The 19,850-nt window shown below is 43.2% G+C and overlaps 1 protein-coding gene across 3 annotated transcripts in view; it reads right to left on the minus strand.

Annotated features, from left to right (window-relative positions):
- Positions 1-1,678: 1,678 nt before the first annotated feature.
- Positions 1,679-19,850, minus strand: part of GULP1 (GULP PTB domain containing engulfment adaptor 1) — a 276,675-nt gene continuing 258,503 nt past the window's right edge. The window contains exons 10-13 of one of the 3 annotated variants that reach the window (XM_054972475.1): positions 18,983-19,121; positions 13,918-14,012; positions 12,507-12,517; positions 1,679-4,505 (exon numbers count right to left, since the gene is read on the minus strand). In XM_054972475.1, the coding sequence (XP_054828450.1) occupies positions 4,484-4,505; positions 12,507-12,517; positions 13,918-14,012; positions 18,983-19,121 (267 nt within the window). In that variant the 3' untranslated portion in view covers positions 1,679-4,483. The remainder of the gene's footprint in view (positions 4,506-12,506; positions 12,518-13,917; positions 14,013-18,982; positions 19,122-19,850) is intronic. The other 2 variants (XM_054972476.1, XM_054972474.1) reach the window with 2 other exon arrangements.

Consider the following 19,850-nt stretch of genomic DNA (forward strand, 5'->3'; position numbering starts at 1 on the left):
CTCACCAAACGCTGGTGGCTTTTCCCCTCCACTCCAGGTATCCCTATTTTCAAAACGGTGGCAGGCTGTTTCGCTTCTGTTTTTTCTGTGCCTTTTCTGGGAACGCACTTTCCACGGTCCCCGAAAAGGCACCAAAAAAACAGAAGCCAAACAGCCTGCAACCATTTTGCAAATGGAGACGTCGCCAGTGTTCCATGAGCGGGCCATCTCTATAAGGACGTGTGGAAACAGCCTTCCTCTGTGCAAATCACTCGGTAATCCCCTCCACTCCAGGCATCCCTATTTTCAAAACGGTGGCAGGCTGTTTGGCTTCTGTTTTTTCGGTGCCATTTCTGGGAACGCACTTTCCACGGTCCCCGAAAAGGCACCAAAAAAACCAGAAGCCAAACAGCCCACAACCATTTTGCAAATGGAGACGTCACCAGCGTTCCATGAGTGGGCCATCTCTATAAGGACGTGTGGAAACAGCCTTCCTCCATGTGTTCGCCCTGTGCAAATCACTTGGTAATCACATGAAAGTAGAGGGCAGGGCCATTGCACTTGACCTGCTCCACCTATCCATACAGTGAACAAACGTGGATATGAATGATCAATCTGTGTACCTGGGTTATACTTGAGGTCAGGGCCGGCGCGCCCATGGAGGCCAGGTAGGCGGTGGCCTCGGGCGCGCGGGCACTGGAGGGGCGCTGGAAGGGGTGTTGGGGGGTGGAGACGCGCGCAGCGAAGCTGGCATGACTTGGCTGCAGCTACTGCTGCAGCCAGTCAGCCAGCCCCTTGCTGCCACGACCGCTGCCACACACCCCAGCCGGGCGCAGCCTCTGTGCGCCGCTTGAGCCCCGCTGCCGCCGCCACACTTCCCAGCCGGGCGCAGCCTCCACGCACCGCCCCAGCAGCGGCTCGCAGCTTCTGCTCCCGGCTGGGGCGTGTGGGGGCGGCGGCGGTGGAAGCACGGGGCTGGCTGGCTCCGTTGCGTGCTCCTCCGCCCCAGCCGGGCGCAGAAGCCGTGAGCTGCTGCTGGGGTGGCGCACGGAGCAGCCTCCGTGCGCCGCCCCAGCCCCGGCTCGCAGCTTCTGCGCTCGGCTGGGGCATGTGGCGGCGGCAGCACGGGGCTGGCTGGCTCCGTTGCGTGCTCCTCCGCCCCAGCCGGGCGCAGAAGCCGTGAGCTGCTGCTGGGGTGGCGCACGGAGCAGCCTCCGTGCGCCGCCCCAGCCCCGGCTCACAGCTTCTGTGCTCGGCTGGGGCATGTGGCGGCGGCAGCACGGGGCTGGCTGGCTGGCTGCAGCTACTGCTGCAGCCAGCCACCCCAGCTCTGCTGTGCACTCCTCCGCCCCAGCTGGGCGTAGAAGCCGTGAGCTGCTGCTGGGGCGGCGTACGGAGCAGCCTCCGCGCGCCGCTCCAGCAGCAGCTCGCAGCTTCTGCGCTCGGCGGTCCTCCACACGCCGCCCAGCCCCCCTGCGGCGCGTGATGACGTCTGCAACGACGTCATCACGCAGTCCGTGGCGCGCCCGCGCGCACACGCCGCCGCGGGCGCCAAAACCTCTGGCACCGGCCCTGCTTGAGGTTCTGAACAAGGGTAAATGATTTCAAACATATAAAAGAAAGATGGCTTCTGATTTTATATTCACTTTTTACATATTTAGTATCTGTATTAAATCAAAGTTCTGTTTTACAAGGCAAAATTATTTAAAACATTTATTTGAAGCAAAATTAAACACAGTTGAGATTACATAGAAATACAAATTTCAACCAAAGCACTAAACCTTTTCATTAAAAACGTACTTCTGTATTGAATTAATTTAGGCATTCTTGCATTGATTATCGATCAGACAGAACCGATTTAGCAATTTGCAGAATCAATTACAATAAAAATCAGTAAAACAAAGATTTCTTAAAATGTGCAAATATCTTCTGAGTGTTTTGTTACCGTCGATAGTAAATGGACCCTAAATATATGCTTATTATGTAAAGCTTTTGTTTAAAGTACAATAAAAAATACAAATTCTATTTGTTTAAAAAAGCCATTAATGTGGCTACTAAACATCCTCATTGTACAAATTGCAAAATACTATATGACAAACAAAATTATAGACTTCTTTCTATGAAACATGGCCTCCTCTACTTATTAATGATCTCATATATATCTATATCAACAGACATATAGGGCCAGGATTCAAAGCAGGCTGTGGCACACAGTGGCTTTTGGGGCCTCCTTTTCTACTGCCGCTCCTACAGTGGTACGTGATCCTGCTCCAGGGTTTGCAACCCAAAGGGTAAGACCAGGCATCTTCCTATGCGCATCCTGAAGCATTCTATGCTTGTACGCAACTGCCATTGGATCCTGGCCATAGACATAGATATACATGCAGGCTGTCCAAATGATAAAGAAGGAAGACTTAACACAACGCAGAACGGGAAAGACTCACGAGGAGCCACATACCTAAGCAGGTACCTAAACTAGTAAAGAATCCCTAGTGCTTTGGCCATCTGCTTAAGTATCCTCCAAGGTTGGGTCTTAGCTTCAAGGTAATAATACTGCATAAATGTATTCTATTTTCTGTGTAAACCTCGCAATAAAAAGGTCAAAAAACTATATTTTGCAACCCAAGTACCAGAAAACTAGTTCTTTCCCCCCCACAAAAATAAAACCGCCAAAATAACATCTTACATTTCTTCTCTGATCCCTCCTTCTGCCTTTAGCCTTTTCAGTGAAAAGATAAGGATCCTGACAGGAGGGGGGAGCTTTCCCAGGAGTGAAGGTTGTATATTTTGATCAACATTGAGAATGAGTATGGCAACAATGGAAACACGAAGCGGATCAAGCGAATGCAAGAAATGTGCAAAGGACAATGTTCTCTTATTGCTCATTTAAAGGCTAGTGAAAAAATATGCATAGAAATGGCAGCAATACGCTGGCTCTCGGCAACCAGTTTCTGTGCTTGGTGACAAGCAACGATGAGCTAATTCACCCTTCTGATAAACTCCGCGCGACGGATCCTGTTCATTTGGATCTGAGTCTCGCTGTCCTCTGTGGGTGCTTCCTCCCAAGCAAGAGGGGAGGATTGCAGAGTAATCTTCTTCGTAGCAACTGTGGCCAAATTGTTCACCTGCAATTGTTGCTATAGGATATCCAACTAGATTAGTTTCCCGTTCATTCATAATAATTATACGAATTACGGTACGCAAAGCAGAGTAACCTTCCTTTATTGACGCTGCTTAGAAGGCTGACAGTGCCACCCTAAACAGGACTACACCCTTCGACATCTGTTGGCTTAAATGGACTTGGGTGTAACTCTGTATGGGATGGCACTGTAAATCCGATTTTCTTCAATGCAGAATTGAATCACGTGCCTTGAGAATATTCTCTGGGCTGTTAACATCGCAACGCACGCAATCACAACATTCCAGAGGAGGTCTGACTTCAGAAATCTTGGGCTTTCCTATCACAATTTAGGTAAATCATATTCAGGAGCCATGTATAAGGAGACGAGCTAAAGAGATCTCCTCATGTATGCTATGAATTAAACCTCCCTGAATTCAACAGGACTTCCAAGTAAGCACCTTAAGAAGTGGGCTGTGAGGTCCCAATCCTAAACATGCTCAGGTGCCCAGGCATGCTTACATATTAACATAAAGGAGAAAATAGACCATTCCTTATCGCGTGATTGCCACTTAAAAATGTACTTGTTTGAAAGAAATTCCTACAATTACAAGCATACTTTTGACTGTGAAGCAAACTTAGCATATCAAACCAGACGTGCTCAACATTGAACATTTTCAAACATTACTGCTATGCTTGTTTGAAAATAGTGATTGATTTAAAGCATTCAGGTGTTACGATAACCTGGTATGTTATTGTCCAGTCAACCTAGCAAGTGCATTCCAATCCAGTGATCCCGATGCACACGGGGGATGCTTCCATTTGCTTCGACACCAGCAAATGTTGTTCACACACAAATCCAGTTACAGAGAGGAAAGGGGCCATGTGAACAGAGCTTCTTGCAGTCATATGCAGCAGACATTCCAATTTGGGGGTCTCTAAGTGATGGTCTCTATGAAAATTAGGCAACTGTTAATTAGCGTCCAAGTGAGGCAACTGTAGTTTAAAATGTTGCTGTTTCCAGTGAGGATCTCAAAAGATATTGCCTGCCAACAGAAAGTGGTACAGATGGAAAGAAGTTCCCACAGCACCAAGTATAGCAGATGAGCAGCATGGCGTCAAAGAGATTTCGTATACAAGGGAGGCTCTTTACATTTGTACAGGGCTAATACTGGAGCCTATTTGGAGTTTACAGAAGGAAAATCTCACAAAAAATTAACGGGTTGAAAAACAATTTTTGGCACATTGACAGGATTTTTTTTTTTGTAAAACATTTTTCAAACATTTTTTGTAAAAAAAATCGATCATACAATTATTCCAAATTTTTGTTCTTGCATCAGCACCTGCTGTCTAGGGGATCGAGACAAAATACGGTGCCTTCCAGAGTTAGTCCCATTTTGAACCCCTCCTGGAACAAAAGAAAGAAAAGAAGGAAGAAAAAAATGGATCAGTGACAAAACAATTCAGTTCTGGGGGGCAACCCTCCCTTGTACTCAAGCTTGTATGTGGGGCTGGTTCCAGGGGTTCCCCTAGGACCACCACTAGGCCCCCCTTCTTGTTCTCCCACCAACCTGCCCCCACCTGCCCGTGCATCCTTCCTTTGCTCGCTTGCAAGCTCTCCTACCACCTGCACATGTCCTTTCCCTGATAGTGCCAAGTGGTGGGTGGGTGCAGCTAGGAGTGCCACTGCCACTGCCATCGGCAATACTGATGCTTTGTGCACCATTTTTTTCTGATTTGGCAAAATTTGGCTTTCCCAGATCACATTAAGGAATCCTGGATCCGATTCAGGTATCCAGATTTTTAACCCAAGTAAGTTTGGGGTAATTCGAGTAAATTTGGAGGGTCTTTAGAGGACAGTCAGGTGTAGGTTTCTTGCAAATTTGGTGAAATTTGCTTGAAAAATGATCCCCCTCCAGCCCCGCAGATAGCCCTGGGATTGATTTCACCATAGGGAATAATGGCCAAATTAATCTGAATTTCTCTGAACCACCCAAACTGAATCAGAGAATCAGCCCTGAATTCTGGGAATCCCAAATTTTCTGGGATCCTTGAATCCCAATTTGGGGGGGGGGGGTGTTGCACATCCCTATACATAATGTGTCTGGTGAGAAAGTTGAGATCCCTTTAGTCAAATCCACAGACTTCAGCACCAACATCTATGACCCTGAAGAGGGGAAGCAAAGCTGCTATGATGCTTTTAAGAAACTGGCCTGAACAAACATGACAACACCCTGTGGATGTCCAGCCACAAGCTGTAGACTGTTCATTGTGGGACAAGCTGTGAGAGATGTTAAGACCACGGAGAGCTAAGCCGGGACAAACCAGGGTCTTGGGGCCTGCCTGTGGAACCCTTCAAATATGGTGAGTAGATAATATAGTATATTTAAATAACAACATAACCAATGCCTCATATAATTTAGCATGTGGTACTGAATGATGAAGATCAATTAATTAATTAATTAATGTTAGAAATTGCATTTTATCTTTAAATGCAGGCTACGTAATTAATTAATTAATTAACCATGAAAGAGGAAGTACTAGAGAGACAGAGTCAAAGTCCTGAAGATCAAAGATAGAAGCTCAAATAGGCACAATCCAGTTTGTCCACTGACCCGCCAATTTTAATTGTTTTGATATAATTTTAATGTTTTTATAACGTTTTTACTATTTAAAACTGTTGTTAAACCGCCCTGAGCCCGTCTGACGGGGAGGGCGGTCTAGAAATGTGATTGAAGAAAGAAAGAAAGAAAGAAAGAAAGAAAGAAAGAAAGAAAGAAAGAAAGAAAGAAAGAAAGAAAGAAAGAAAGAAAGAGTAATATAAATGTTGGGGCCTTTCAGCCATGAGCGGTCATGGGCCAGTTTGTGCCACCCTCCCCAGTTCCCATGGCCATTCTAAGAGATCTTAAGATCACAGTTAAACAATTGTTTACGATGCTTTGACAATGTAGGCCTGAGAGTATGCATCTAGGTTCTTGTGTACATCTCCAAACATGCATTTTTGCATGTAAGCATTTTTATAGATAATCTCATTCGCACATGCTAGTGTTTTCTGTATAATTTTGATTGTTTATTTAATGTGTTCAAGGATAACTATAGTGATTGTAAATATAATTCTTAAAAATCAACATTGAGTGATCATTGTCTGGGATACAAGGTCTTCACTAAGACCTGGAATAAATAAACGTGTGACTTCTCTTCAGCCAGAAGGTGGCTGGTACTTATACTAAATGATCATTGAAGAGATGGGTTATTTTTCACACTGCCTCATTAGTTGTTAATGTGTTGCTTTAATAAGTCAAAGTGACCAGAGGTTTCCATGTGCCTGTTTTAAGTAATCCCTCCCCCCACACACAGATAGGAGTAATCTCTTCTCTCGCTGTTTTTAATATCTAACCCAAATCATAGGATGATGTCAGAACAGTGTGCCTCCTTCTGCCCCTGCCATTCAATTATCGGCTGCAGAGGTGGCACAGTGGGCAGGCACCATGGGAGGATATTGTGTGTATTGGGTATTTACAAAGAGATGTGAAGTGGCCACATCAAGCTTGTCCCTAAAACATGCATGCCCCAAGATATGGACAACGTGAGTTTTTGAAGAACTATCTTGGAACAGCTCTTTGACTATGAAAGTCATCTTTTGAAAGACCGAACCTCTTTTCGAAGTCTTGTAAAGTCTTTGGCATGCAATGCAGCGGCTGGAATTCACCCAGTTTCTGTATTCATCACTTTTAATGGGATGGATCCAATGACTCCTTTCCAGTAAGTTCCTCCATTAGAAGAAGGCTCTTCACTTAGTGGGAGAGAGCTCTTTAATCCAACATCACATATTTTATCCAGTAATTTTATGCAGAATTGGATCTTTAAATGCTAGTATTATTGGTATTAGTATTATTAGATGCTTTAGGCTGATCCTGCACTGGGCAGGGGGTTGGACTAGATGGTGTGTATGGCCCCTTCCAACTCTATGATTCTATGATTCTATGGTCCTGAACTACTGGCCTTGCCCAGCTAAATTAAACTGTACATGGTAAACCTACCTAGTAATTTATATCAAATCGAAATGATTCAACAGGATGATTCTCAGATTAAGATTTCAGTTCTTAAAATTCTGTCTAACATGAAATTTAAAGCAACCATCCAGGTTCAGTCTAAGGAATTATGTGGGAAGAGTCACAGTAGGACTTCGCCTTGAGGGAGGTGTTTTCCCTCCATAACTTCCTAATTGAGAATGAAATCCTCTTTAATATTTAAGATAGAAATTTAGAATAGATTATTTTTGTTAGGTTGTCTTTACTTTGAAAATTTCAATCTAATAAATAAAATTGAGAACAACTGAAAGCAATTATCAGGAGAAAATCACGAAGGCTGCTCCAAAACTAGAGCTAATCCCAACGCATTTCTTATTTTATTGCTGTAGGAAATGCTTGTGGGATCTATCTCTTGCAATAGGAAATACACTGTAATTAAAAGGCACACACCCCATATAAGAAGATACTTAAAGATGATTAATGTTTGTAGTATAACATGCCTTGCCTTTTTCTTTAGTGAAATCCCTTCAGACATTTGTGACTGTTAGGTGAAGAAGATCCATTGACATTCAAGCAGAAATATAAACAAATGTAGGGTAGTTCTGTTTGGGCAAGATCTTGCGCAACACCTAGTAGTTTCTATCGTCTATATATAGTACCTAAAAATTGATTGCACAAGATCCTGCACAAACACGATCCTGCACAAGATCCTATATGCAAAAATTCTGTGCTGGATTCACCAAACTGTTGTCTTTTCTAGTAGTTAAGGCAAATCATCTATCTGGGCAGCATTGTTTCAAAAAACTCACACCAGTATGTGAATCAATTAATAATTCCTGCTTGAAATTAGAAATGGCTTTAAATACAATTAATATAATGTAATATTAATGTAATATTAAACATGATGGTACAATCAACGAGGTAATTCTTTCCCTGGCAGAAATGATTTCATAGCAGTTTCATAATGAAACAAAACAGGGTGGGTCACCTCAAGAGTAATACACACCCATTGTGGGTGGCCCAGAAGGGTCTTGTCCATTCTGGTGTCCAATGTATTGTAGGGAATGTTTGAATTCTTTTTGTGTGCCATTCCAATCAATGCATCATTCATAGGATATGCCTTTTATGCATACTCTTTGTGCGTGAATGCTGGGTGCGGCTGTGTGAAAGAGGCACTGAACTATAACTTTCCCTGCATAACTTGCCAGTCCGGGCAAGGGCTTTTGGGCAACAACCAATGATGGGTGAGTATGTCTGAACTGAGATGTAAGGCAAGAGCCCAACAACACATGGTACCCATTAACCTTACTTACCTAAGTTTATAAATTCCTTGCTCAGCTATGTAAGTACACTGACTGCAAGGCGTAGGGGCCAATCTTTTGCAGAAGATTAAAGAGAGACCTATTTAATTAAACATACACTCTTTGAAAGAACTGGCAATTAGTGTTGCTAAGGAAAAATCTATTTCAACATGTCTGGCCCCCTGCATAACGGTGATGAAGAACGCCTTGCATTGTTCCAGCCCCTATAAACAATGGCAATTCGTCACGGGAAATAAAGCCCCACTTTCTGCCAATGAGATTTGAAACCCTTTCTGGTAAAATCTTCTTTTTAAAGGCTTTCTTCTTGAGTTTAAAAAATGCAACTAATTTCCAAGCTGGCTTCTTGCCTCAGCAAGCTTCTACAAAGGTCTATTCTATATGCATTATGCTCTGCTGACGGACTTGGATGGTCCTAAGACCACACAACAGAGATTTATAAAGCCAAACAATACCTATCTTCAAGAGCGGCTGAGCATGGCCTCTTGTGGCACTGCTTCACACGGTGATTAGATCTACATGGTTCTGCTCTGAGGTCCGCTGTCTACTGTGTTCTGCACAAGAATAATGGGTGACCCAATTTGGTAGAGCCCAAAGAACTGTGCAAGCAGTCCTTGTGTTTTATCCAGGGCTTTTTTTCTGGGGAAAGAGGTGGTGGAACTCAGTGGGTTGCCCTTGGAGAAAATGGTCACATGGCTGGTGGCCCCGCCCCCTGATCTCCAGGCAGAGGGGAGTTGAGATTGCCCTCTGTGTCACTCGGCGGCGTGGAAAGCAATCTCAACTCCCCTCTGTCTGGAGATCAGGGGGCGGGGCCACCAGCCATGTGACCATTTTCAAGAGGTTCCGGAACTCTGTTCCCCCACGTTCCCCCTGAAAAAAAGCCCTGGTTTTATCCTACATATTTCATATTTGATCTTTCAAGCAACCTTCTTATGGAGGACTTTGATTATCTGAGTGAATTGTTTGTTGTGACCTCTAATTTCCTCCCTTGTTTTTAAGTTTCAGGAAGTATTTCCCTCCACAGGAGCTATGGTGGGACATGCGTTTTCATTCAGAGCACCACCTGTGTTCTAATTTGAAACAAAAATGCCGCATTGTAAAAAAGGCACCTGACATAATATTAATTTTGGATAGTTCAAAACAAAACAAAAATTGCATTTTAATTTAGCATACAAAAAAACACCCCACGGTTAGCTGAGGCCAATGAAGTTATTTTAAATATTAATTTCCCCAAGGCCACATATACGTGAAACAACCGTGTCTTGTGGAGTATTCACCTGTTGCAAGGGAAATCTCCCCTGTTGGTTTGCTTTTTATTTTATTTTTTTAAATTAAGCTTGTCATTCCTTAAGGAAAAGAGGGAAAAAATCCCAGAAAACAGGAGGAGGTACATTTAAGAAAAGATGCTCTTTCCTGACTTCTGCAGCTGATGGCTTTTTGCACTCAGTAAGAGACTAGACCCCCTTTATATCAGTAACATCAGCAGAGCAACTGAGGCCTCTTTCCTCCATCTGAATGGTTGAAAGTTAAACTCCATTTGTGCATATTCTATATTTTGTGGGCAAATAAATCCAAACGCTACTGAAACACCAACATCGCTGTGTTTCAATATTTATGACAGATGTGTCACTGAATGTTTGTTTCGTTTATTTAAACTGTATTGTTCAAATAAGCTGTAGTAACTATATTATGGAATTTTTGTAAGCTTCTTGACACTCTTTCAGGGAGAAAAGCAACACAAAAAAGCCCAAATAAATTAATAAAATGCATTGTTGAATGTGCAAATGTTACATAAGGTAACATAACGCAGAAGTGGCCCCCAGTTCTACTGTAAAGGACTTTCACAACGTGTCTTTAGGGAGAGGAAAATATCGTTGTTCTAGTCATTAGTGTTCTAGAGACTACAGAAGCCAAAGGAAAAAAAATAATTCTAACAGACCCCCCCCCCACACACACACATACACACTTTGGGGCTCGTTTCTACAGACAATGTTAAAGGAGTATTTTTAAACACATCTAATTTTGCCATATTAATGATCTTGGATGCCTCCCTGAAAATGGAGGCACAGGTCACAGCGGTTGACAGGTCCTTTTTTCCATCTGCGGCAGACCAGGCAACTTGTCCGTTATCTGTCAACCTGTGATTAACTACAGTGATCCAAGCAACGGTCATCTCTAGGCTAGATTACTGTAACTCGCTCTACACGGGGCTGCCCATGAGCCTGACTTGGAGATTACAGCTGGTACAAAATACAGCGGCGCGTGTTATTACAAGAGTGCCAAATAAGGCACATATAACACCGTTTTTACGTGAGCTGCATTGGTTGCCAGTGGAGTACCGGATCATATTCAAGGTTCAGGTATTGACCTATAAGGCCCTGTGCAGACTGGGACCAGCGTACCTACGGGACCATCCCTCCCCATATATTCCCCAGAGGACCCTCCGATCAGGGGACAAACAGCTGTTGGTGGTTCCTGGCCCACCTAGCCTCGACTAGAGCCAGGGCCTTTTTGGTCCTCCTGGCTCCCACCTGGTGGAACGTTCTGTCTGCTGAAGTCAGGGCCCGGCAGGATCTACTATCCTTCCGCTGGGCCTGCAAGACAGAGTTGTTCCGCCAGGCATATGGCTGAGGCTGGGCCTCCACCAGCCTGAAAAAAAAGAGATGTATAAAATCTTAACCCTCCCTGTGAACGCTGTCCACCATCCTGTTTTAAATGTGTATGGATTTTATTGTATTTTAATATGTTGTTTTTATTATATTTTGTATTTTAATATGTTGTTATCCGCCCTGAGCCCGCTTGCGGGGAGGGCGGAATAGAAATTTGGAATAAATAAATAAGTAAAATATTCCCCCCTCAAGCTGGAACTGAACTCTCTAGGTACAGATCTGAGAAAAGATCTTTTAGAGCCCAGCAGAAGCCAGAGACTGTTGCTGGCAAAGTGGCCAAGGAGGAGGAGTTTTATGGTGGGTTGGGTGCTTCAGGAAGAGCTCATTTTTACTTTGGTTATATATTACAGATACTGCATAAACTGCTCATTCGAAAGGCTAGCCGTCTCTCCGGGGATTACAATTTTGCCTAAAACTGAGGACTGCAGAAGTATTTTCCTACTAAAAACCAACACAGCCTGCAGGTGGCGCTTGCCTTTTCACGCAAGAATGGGTCTTCTCTCCTCCATCCACCCACGAAGCAGAAGCTCTACCTGAGCCCTAAAGACACCCATAAGATGCTTTCTCCTTAAAAAGCACGTAGGAAGAATTGCCTAGATTGGGCACCCACACAACTGGGTGCCAGCAAAGAATGCGTATTTTCCACACAAGATTATCTCCCTGGAGAAGGGAAGATGGAGCACCTGGTCCTCTAGCAAACAGAAAGGACCACTGTGGCCACTGATACACGAACAATGGGCATTGTGACAATGCAGGGCCTGTAAGTCAGAAATGATATAATCATATCCATATTTTTATTTATTTACATCACTTTGGTGTAGTGGTTAAGAGCAGCAGGACTCTAATATGGATAGCCGGGTTTGATTCCCCACTCCCCCACTTGAAGCCAGCTGGGTGACCTTGGGTCAGTCACAGCTCTCTCAGAGCTCACACAGCCCCACCCACCTCACAGGGTGATTGTTGTGGGGATTGTTGAGTGGGTGTTAAGTTGTCCGGAATCGAATGTTATTATTATGATATAAATTGAATGTTGTTGTTATTTTTTATTATCATCATCATCTACCTTTCTTGCTGAGACTCAAGGCAGATTACACAGTGTAGAATGTATACTTTAAAATGTGTGTGTACATTGAGACACAGTAGAGTAATAGTCAAATAAAAGTGTTAATACCTCCTAGAAAGAACCAGCAACCCTCCCCCCATTTTTAATCTGATGAAAACTGAAAATAAAAGGGGGGCGATGAATTAAATGAACATTGCAGTGAAGAGAAGATAAATATAAATATTTTGTTGTTGAAGAATAATAATAATATATTTTAAAATATAACAGTTTCAATTTCACATATTTTGCATGAGATAAACTGAAACTCATGGAAAACAATATACCAACCATCGTTGACGCTGCACGCCCAGGGAAGCAGAAAGATAGAAGAGATATTAGAACATTAGGCAGATTGGTTAACATTATTACATCCCTTAGTTAATTACAATTTTCATACCTAAACTGAACATTAAACTCAGACAATATGAAAGGTATATTCAGCTGAGGCTCTTTTTCTATTTTGTTGTGTCTGCCAAGAATGCAGCGCTTTTTTAAAAAGTAATGCTTTTTACTGATCAAAATCTACTAGAATTTCCCCTTTGAAAGAGGTTGTTCACCTTGTGTTCATCCCTTGTGCACTGATATTTTGCCCAAAGATATGTTTAACTTCTGGTTTCGCTTTGTGGAGTGCTCAAATTATTAACTTTGAAAGTGTTTATATTCTTATGAATATAATGTCAGCCACCTGATGCAGCTGCTTCCATGTTTGTGGTAGGACAGCAGATGGACTTCCACCTCCCACTCCACACACACACACCCCTTGAGCCAATGCTGCCTTGGCTTCTTTCGCTTCTGCTCATGACCAGCAGTGACTGACAGCTGGGGAAGAATTCATGGAGGACATGTTGGAACAAGGAGCAGGCTCTCAGCAGGAATGAAAACAGGCGGTCAATAGCCAATTAAATGGATCAATAGCCAATTAAAACAGGAGAGATGGGGCAGGCGTGATGGACGTATCTGTTAGATAAGCATGGGTTTGTTATGCCTTTGGGTTGTGTGATGGGGAACACACTGAAGGAAGCTGCAAGAGGCTAAACCAGGCACAGGGACAGTGTCTTTGTTCTGAGATGCTTTAGGCTGATCCTGCACTGGGCAGGGGGTTGGACTAGATGGTCTGTATGGCCCCTTCCAACTCTATGATTCTATGAGCAGGATGCTGAAATGGTACATTAAAATAGAGTTAAGGATCGCAGCAATGCCATGTTTGCATGGATCTGATCAGTTCTTGCACTACTTGAGTGGTGGCTAGAATAAGCATGAGCCACACATAGATTCTGCTTTTTTCTTTTTTGCAGTGAGCATGTTCTTCCTCGACGATCTGCATAGGATTATATTTATATTGCGGTACTGAAAATCATACTCCTTAGTGTAGTTCTCATGAAATCAACTCTGCTTCCCTGAAGGAAGCACAAACAGGGATCTCAGGCCCACTTCCCTTCAGTAAGAGCTTAGAGAGTAACTGTGGTAAATGGCAGAGCGTAAAAACCTCTAGGGAAACTGAGAAACTGCTACCTTGTAGATGTCTGAAAAGCTGTTAATGACTGAATTCACACACGCCCTCCCTCCCGCGTTGGCAACATCAAACATTTCACGGGCTCTGATCACAGTGCCTGCTGCATGATCTAATTTCACTCTTAAAGAGTTCAGCATTTATACAGTAATGGAAACAATTTTCTTGCAATGGTAAATATTTGATCACCTGCATCTCATCTAGTTTGGACTGAATGTCTGGAGGGAAATCTCCGGCTCCGCAGCTAAAAGGGTCAAATGGTTCTGCTCCAAAAAGGTCTCTCTCTAAAAAGAATAAAAAAGAAGTTAGCATCATACAAGAGGTATGATTGTACAGATATTCGGACTGAAACCACCCTTGACTGAGTTATGTGATTCATTTCTCTGAAGATACCTGAAGGAGCTTTAGAAAGCTCATGCCCTGGAAATCTAGTGGGTCTTTTAAGATGCTACTGGACCCAAATCTTGCTTGTCTACTTCAGACCAACATGGCTACCCACCTGAAACTAACTTTTCTCTGAGTTTTTCTAGAACCACAAGGTGACTTTAAGTGGGGAGTGAAGGAAGTTCACATAGATAAGTGCTGCCACATAACCCTTTCACCGCCAGTGTTTCTCAAATGTCCTGTATGCTTCCCACCATTCTCTTCTGTGTTAAAAAGATGCTTTGAGCTAAAAAGTTATTAGCCCTCCTTTGGGTCAGATGCAGCTTGCCCCCCAAAACAGAGAGAAGAACAGAGGAAATCTGCAGTGTGTGTGATGTGATCCTTAAATGGCAAGATGACTGGAAAGAATGCTGGCTTAGAAGAAGTCCAAAAGGGAAATAATTGCTGCCAATGATATCTGATATTCCAGAAGGTTGGAGAACACACCTCTGAAGCACTGTGCCCCATTTCTCTCAAGAAGCAGCCGCCCAACTGCGGCTGATTCAGCTGTCCGTCAAGTCTGCTTTTTCTCCCATAAACAGACCGTCCCTTAGAGTTCATCTCAAGCCAATTACAGGGGCTTGAAGAAATCTCTCCACAAACCACAGACTCCTTTACAATAGGCTTGCTGGTAATTCAGAAACGGAAGCATACGAGAGCGATCCTTCTACTCACAGGTGCGAAACAAACAATTATTCTAGGTAGTAACTCTCAGTTTATTGATTTTTGGTGACAACTGTTTTTTTAAAGGCAAAAGAAAGCTCAGATGAAGAGGTGAGGCCTTGGCTTGAGGAGTATTCTCTTCCCAAAGAACTGAGCCCAGCTCAGACAAAGTTCTTTAAAATGGGTGGCTTCTGATCACCTCTTCAGGAATATACTATGGAGTGGATCTTCTTGACCTACGCTGTCTTAAACTATAGGATGGTAATATCAGAAGAACTTCCTTCTTCCACAGGAACCAACGCTCAGTTCCCTACGGAAGGTCCCCTTCTAGTTCCACCCTGCCTTTGTAGGAGTGGTGATATCGTCTGTCGGTGGTGCGACTGCTTTGGAACACTCCCTGCAAATTCACAGCTAGGTCTTGTTTAGGTGTAAGGCAAGGGCTATTGAATCCCCCCTCACAGCTCTAGCCATTATCCAATGCTGTTTCCATTCTCTCTCTCTCTCTTCTACTGCTGCAGGATTTGCTGATGTTTAGCTTATTGTTTGTTATTGTTTTATTTCTAAATAAATTATGCATGCATGTCTAAGATATCATTTATAAGATATCATCTCCCTATATTCTGGGAAGCAAGGCAGAGCATCTCCCCAGGTAAGTAAGAACAAGCAGACCAACATGCGGCCTACACTCGTTATTTTTATCTTTGTTGGGTTATAAAGGTAAAGGCAGTCCCCTGTGCAAGCACCGAGTCATTACTGACCCATGGGGGGACGTCACATCACAACGTTTTCTTGGCAGACTTTTTATGGGGTGGTTTGCCATTGCCTTCCCCAGTCATCTACACTTTACCCCCGGGAACCTGGGTACTCATTTTACTGACTTCTGAAGGATGGAAGGCTGAGTCAACCTTGTGCCGGCCCTGAACCCAGCTTTCACCAGGATCAAATTCAGGTCATGAGCAGAGCTTTGGTTGCAGTGCTGCCACTTACCACTCTGCGCCACAGGGCTCGTTATTTGTTGGGTTATAATGCAGCCTAAAGTGTTCTGCATGTCTCTGGACTAAAGGCACTGAAACTGCAGGGTTTCGGGGACCCTACCGCACCAAAACATAGGCAGATGGGAGAATCAAAGGATTTATGCAGGGAGCATTCCAAGATTTCCGTACATAGAAAATTAGGAGTGGGGAAGCTTTTATCAACTTCTTTCACATTAGTTTGCTCTTTTCTTAACTAGCATATCATGTTTCTTGAAAATGTTTTAACTTCAACCTCCACTCATTTTTACTTAAGGAACGAATCTGTGCTTTCTCTTATATTAAAAAGAGCATTGCCTCCCAGGCTGTCCAATACTCTCTTTTGCAACCCACATACATTTCTCATCACAATGTAATTCACAGTGTAAAACTGCGTACACTCAAACAGGAATGTGAGGGTGATTGTTCGCAGGCGCTCCCAAGACAGAAATCAGGTTCTCTGCTATATGCCTTTTTCCAACCACAACAATATTGCAAGAGGTCTTTGTAAAACAATGTTTCATGTGTAGTTATGATGGATTCAGAAGATCACGGTTTAAATTTGACACAGCGCTTTCCAACTTCATTTTAAATAATTTTAAAGCGATGACTGTATTTTCTCAAATAATGATCCAACTAGAGCATATTGTAATGGGAATGCACATTCAGTAACGCAGGGACCTGTTAACGGAAGCAAGATCTGCCAGAAAACAACAGTAGTTTACATTTATACAACACGAGTTGAGCATTCAGAGTTCCTTTTTGAGCAGTCCTTACAACAACCCTGTAAGGTAGGCCCAGTATTATTAGCCTTGTATTATAGACAGTTGGAGAAAAGATCACTAGGCTATTGGCAAACTCGTGAGCTCCCAGCTGAAAAGAGAGGTGAACCAGAAACTCCTGGGCTTAGACTCAGTACCTTAATTTATGGGGGAGAGACCCTAAATAGGTCTACTTGGAAGCAAGTCCAATTTTATTCAATGGTGACTGGGAAGCATTCTTAGGATCACAGCCTATCTTTATTTTCCTAACAGCATAAAAGTGCTTTGCAGGATCATCGCTGATCTAGTTCTTGTAGCATGGAAAATCCAGGCCGATTCCAGACGGCCCCCTGCCTTGCGAAACATCGCGCGTCATTGCGCGTCGTCGCGCAGAAAACGTGAAATATCGCGTTTTCTCGCGCGAGTTTTGCGCGACGTCGCGCAAAACTCGCGCGAGAAAACGCGATATTTCGCGTTTTCTGCGTGACGACGCACGACGTTTCGCAAGGCAGGGGGCCGTCTGGAATCGGCCCCAGAGTCTAAGAAGTCTCCAATCCTGCTTTGAAAGCGACAGATAATAGTTCACGTTGGAGTACAGAAGATCCTGCAGGGAGCAGCGAGTTCCAGCTAGGCAGGAGTAGGGGGGGTACCTTCTTTGAAAAGCGGCTCTTTGTTGTTTCTCCGCAGAATGCTATTCTTAGGTCTTCCTTCTAGAACTTTAGAGAACTTCTGAACTAGCAAGGCAGCTCTATGTTTATAATGTTACTTTTAATCAGTTCAGAGTCCTGACTGCACTCTGACAACAGTCCAGGACTAAGATTTCTAAAGTGGTTCTTCTTCCAGCAGTTATTTTTAAAAAGAGGCTTATTTAAAGCCCCATCATGTCGACTCGTTCATTGGGGGTTCTGGGATGTGTTCATTCCCGAGACTCTTCATTCAACAAGTAACAAGCGGACATTATGAGCACGTAGCACAAATCCTAATCTCTGGGCCCACTGTGGCCTATAGAAAGGTTTCAACAGATGAGCAAGGGGGGGAAGAAAACACCCGCCAATTTTAAAGCCAATGCATAAGATGTCATTCAGAGCTAGAATGTAGTTTCCTTGATCTATTAAAGGCTTTTCATTTTAAAAACCATCCACCCTTATGCAACTGGTTTGAACGCACATCAAAGACGCATCTCATCAGGAGTGTGAATGCCTACAACTGCAGACTTTGTTTCCTTCTCTATCAGCTACTACACAACTCCCCTGCTTATTTCCTTTGGAGGTTACAAAATTGCCAGAGATTTTCAATGATTTCCTTGCAACATAAATTGTACCTTTGCTTTGAAGATTTCATCACAAAGTTTTGGGGCAGTCTTCTTGAGAGATAGTGACTTGCCTGTTTTCTTTGGCTAGAAGGCATCACACGGAGCAAAGGTAGGCCTGGATTAAGCACCTCCCAGGACAGTCAACAGGAACCAGCTGAGCAGATTACTGTCCCCAGAGAGGGACAGGCATATGCTTTGAGATTTCCTAGGCACCTGTAATCCGGTATCGTCCTTGTATGATGTCTTAATTACAGGCACTTGAATTAATGGTGATAAAATGTTAACATATTTCTAAATGATGCAGCAACTCTTAACTACTACCACTTCTGGGATGCTTTGAAGCAGAGGACAACTACTATTAAGGTTGAAACAGTTTCTCGGACTGACTTTTTCTAAACAAACCATGCTCATAATATTTTCTCAGGTCACAAGAATATGGGATAACCACTATTTTTTTCTCTTTTGTATGGGAGCTAATCAGAAGAAATGGTGAGACATTAGCCTGGCTGAAGGTCTGGAAGAAAAGGGTTTCAATTACATTAACTGCTGGTATGCAACAACCGTCAAGTGACGTCACTGCATTAAGTCCTCTAGTACGCGTCAATCAATGTACGTTCGTTAGCAAGCGAAAGGGGAAAGGGTGGGGAGAAAGCACATACAATTAGACTTAAAGAAAAAGGAGGCATGGTAATTAGCACAGAGAACTAGTAATTCCAAGCAAAATGACACTGACATGTGTATAACAGTTTTGCAGCGAAGTTACTTACTACTTGAACTGGCTCCTACATCAAAGCATCAGGTGGTGCAAAATGAGGTGGAGAAACCCTATAATTGTTCATTCATTCACTTAATTTATACCCCACCTTCCTCTCCAATGGGTACCTAGCGGCATTTTCAATTGTCCCCCTCTCCTCCATTTTCCCCTCACAACAACCCTGTGAGGTAGGTCAAGCAATTGTTCAAGGTACGGTGCCCCAAAGCTGCATTTGGCTTGGCATAAAGATGCAAACAAATTGTCCGTGCTGTTTGGAAGAAAGAAACACCCGACGTAAGCGAAAGATTAGGTCAAGCATTGCACAACTTACTGATCTCTGCAGATCTACTGGGTACTGGTGGAGGCTGTGTGCCATTGCGAGTAGGTGTTGATGACTGGGGGGACATGGGAGAAAAGGGAACCATATCAAAGATGTCAGTGGAGGGTGATTTAGGTGTCACACTGCCTGCCTACAATAAGGACAATAAACATTAGGGTAATATTTCATATGACAAAAATCAAAATATTGAACTTTTTTTTTTGCATGCAGAAGATAACAGCTACAGCAACAAAGCAGAGCAGCATGCTATAACAAAGAGCCCACACAGAGGAAACAATTTTTACAGCCTGAGGTTTATGAGACATGCTGAAGTCTGCATACATACAACCCAGATTATTGCTCTGCACATTTTCATCATGTCTGGTGTACCCAGAAATAAATGGCTTTTGGACACAAAAGAGTGAGAAAAAAACCCATCAAGAGTTCTGAACAGAGAGATAAAATGCCAAAGATCCATTTAACAGGTCAGCAAGTTACAAATCAAAACGCACAGGCCTAACGTCTGAAATTAAGAGATATAACTTCAATTTCATTTTAAGTCCATCCAGTATAATAATAGGATTAGAACTCTGACAACTTGATGGAGCAGCTGTTCTAAAAACTGGGCCATTCTATGATAAAGGAGTCACTTGAATATCAGCAGGTTAACAGCAATGAATATATTCAGTCCAAAATATTATTTTTACCTGGCCACACGGTTCTCTGCGCTAAATCAAACCCAATCATTTTCACTTGCTCAGCAAAATATCATTTGCTATTAAATTCCTTTTGAGTAACAATCATATCTGAGACTCATTTTATCTTTAAGCAACACCATTCTAAACACAATATTATAATGCACAAGAGGTTGACGGATATT

Source organism: Eublepharis macularius, chromosome 2 (assembly GCF_028583425.1).
Source record: "Eublepharis macularius isolate TG4126 chromosome 2, MPM_Emac_v1.0, whole genome shotgun sequence".
Taxonomy (NCBI): domain Eukaryota; kingdom Metazoa; phylum Chordata; class Lepidosauria; order Squamata; family Eublepharidae; genus Eublepharis; species Eublepharis macularius.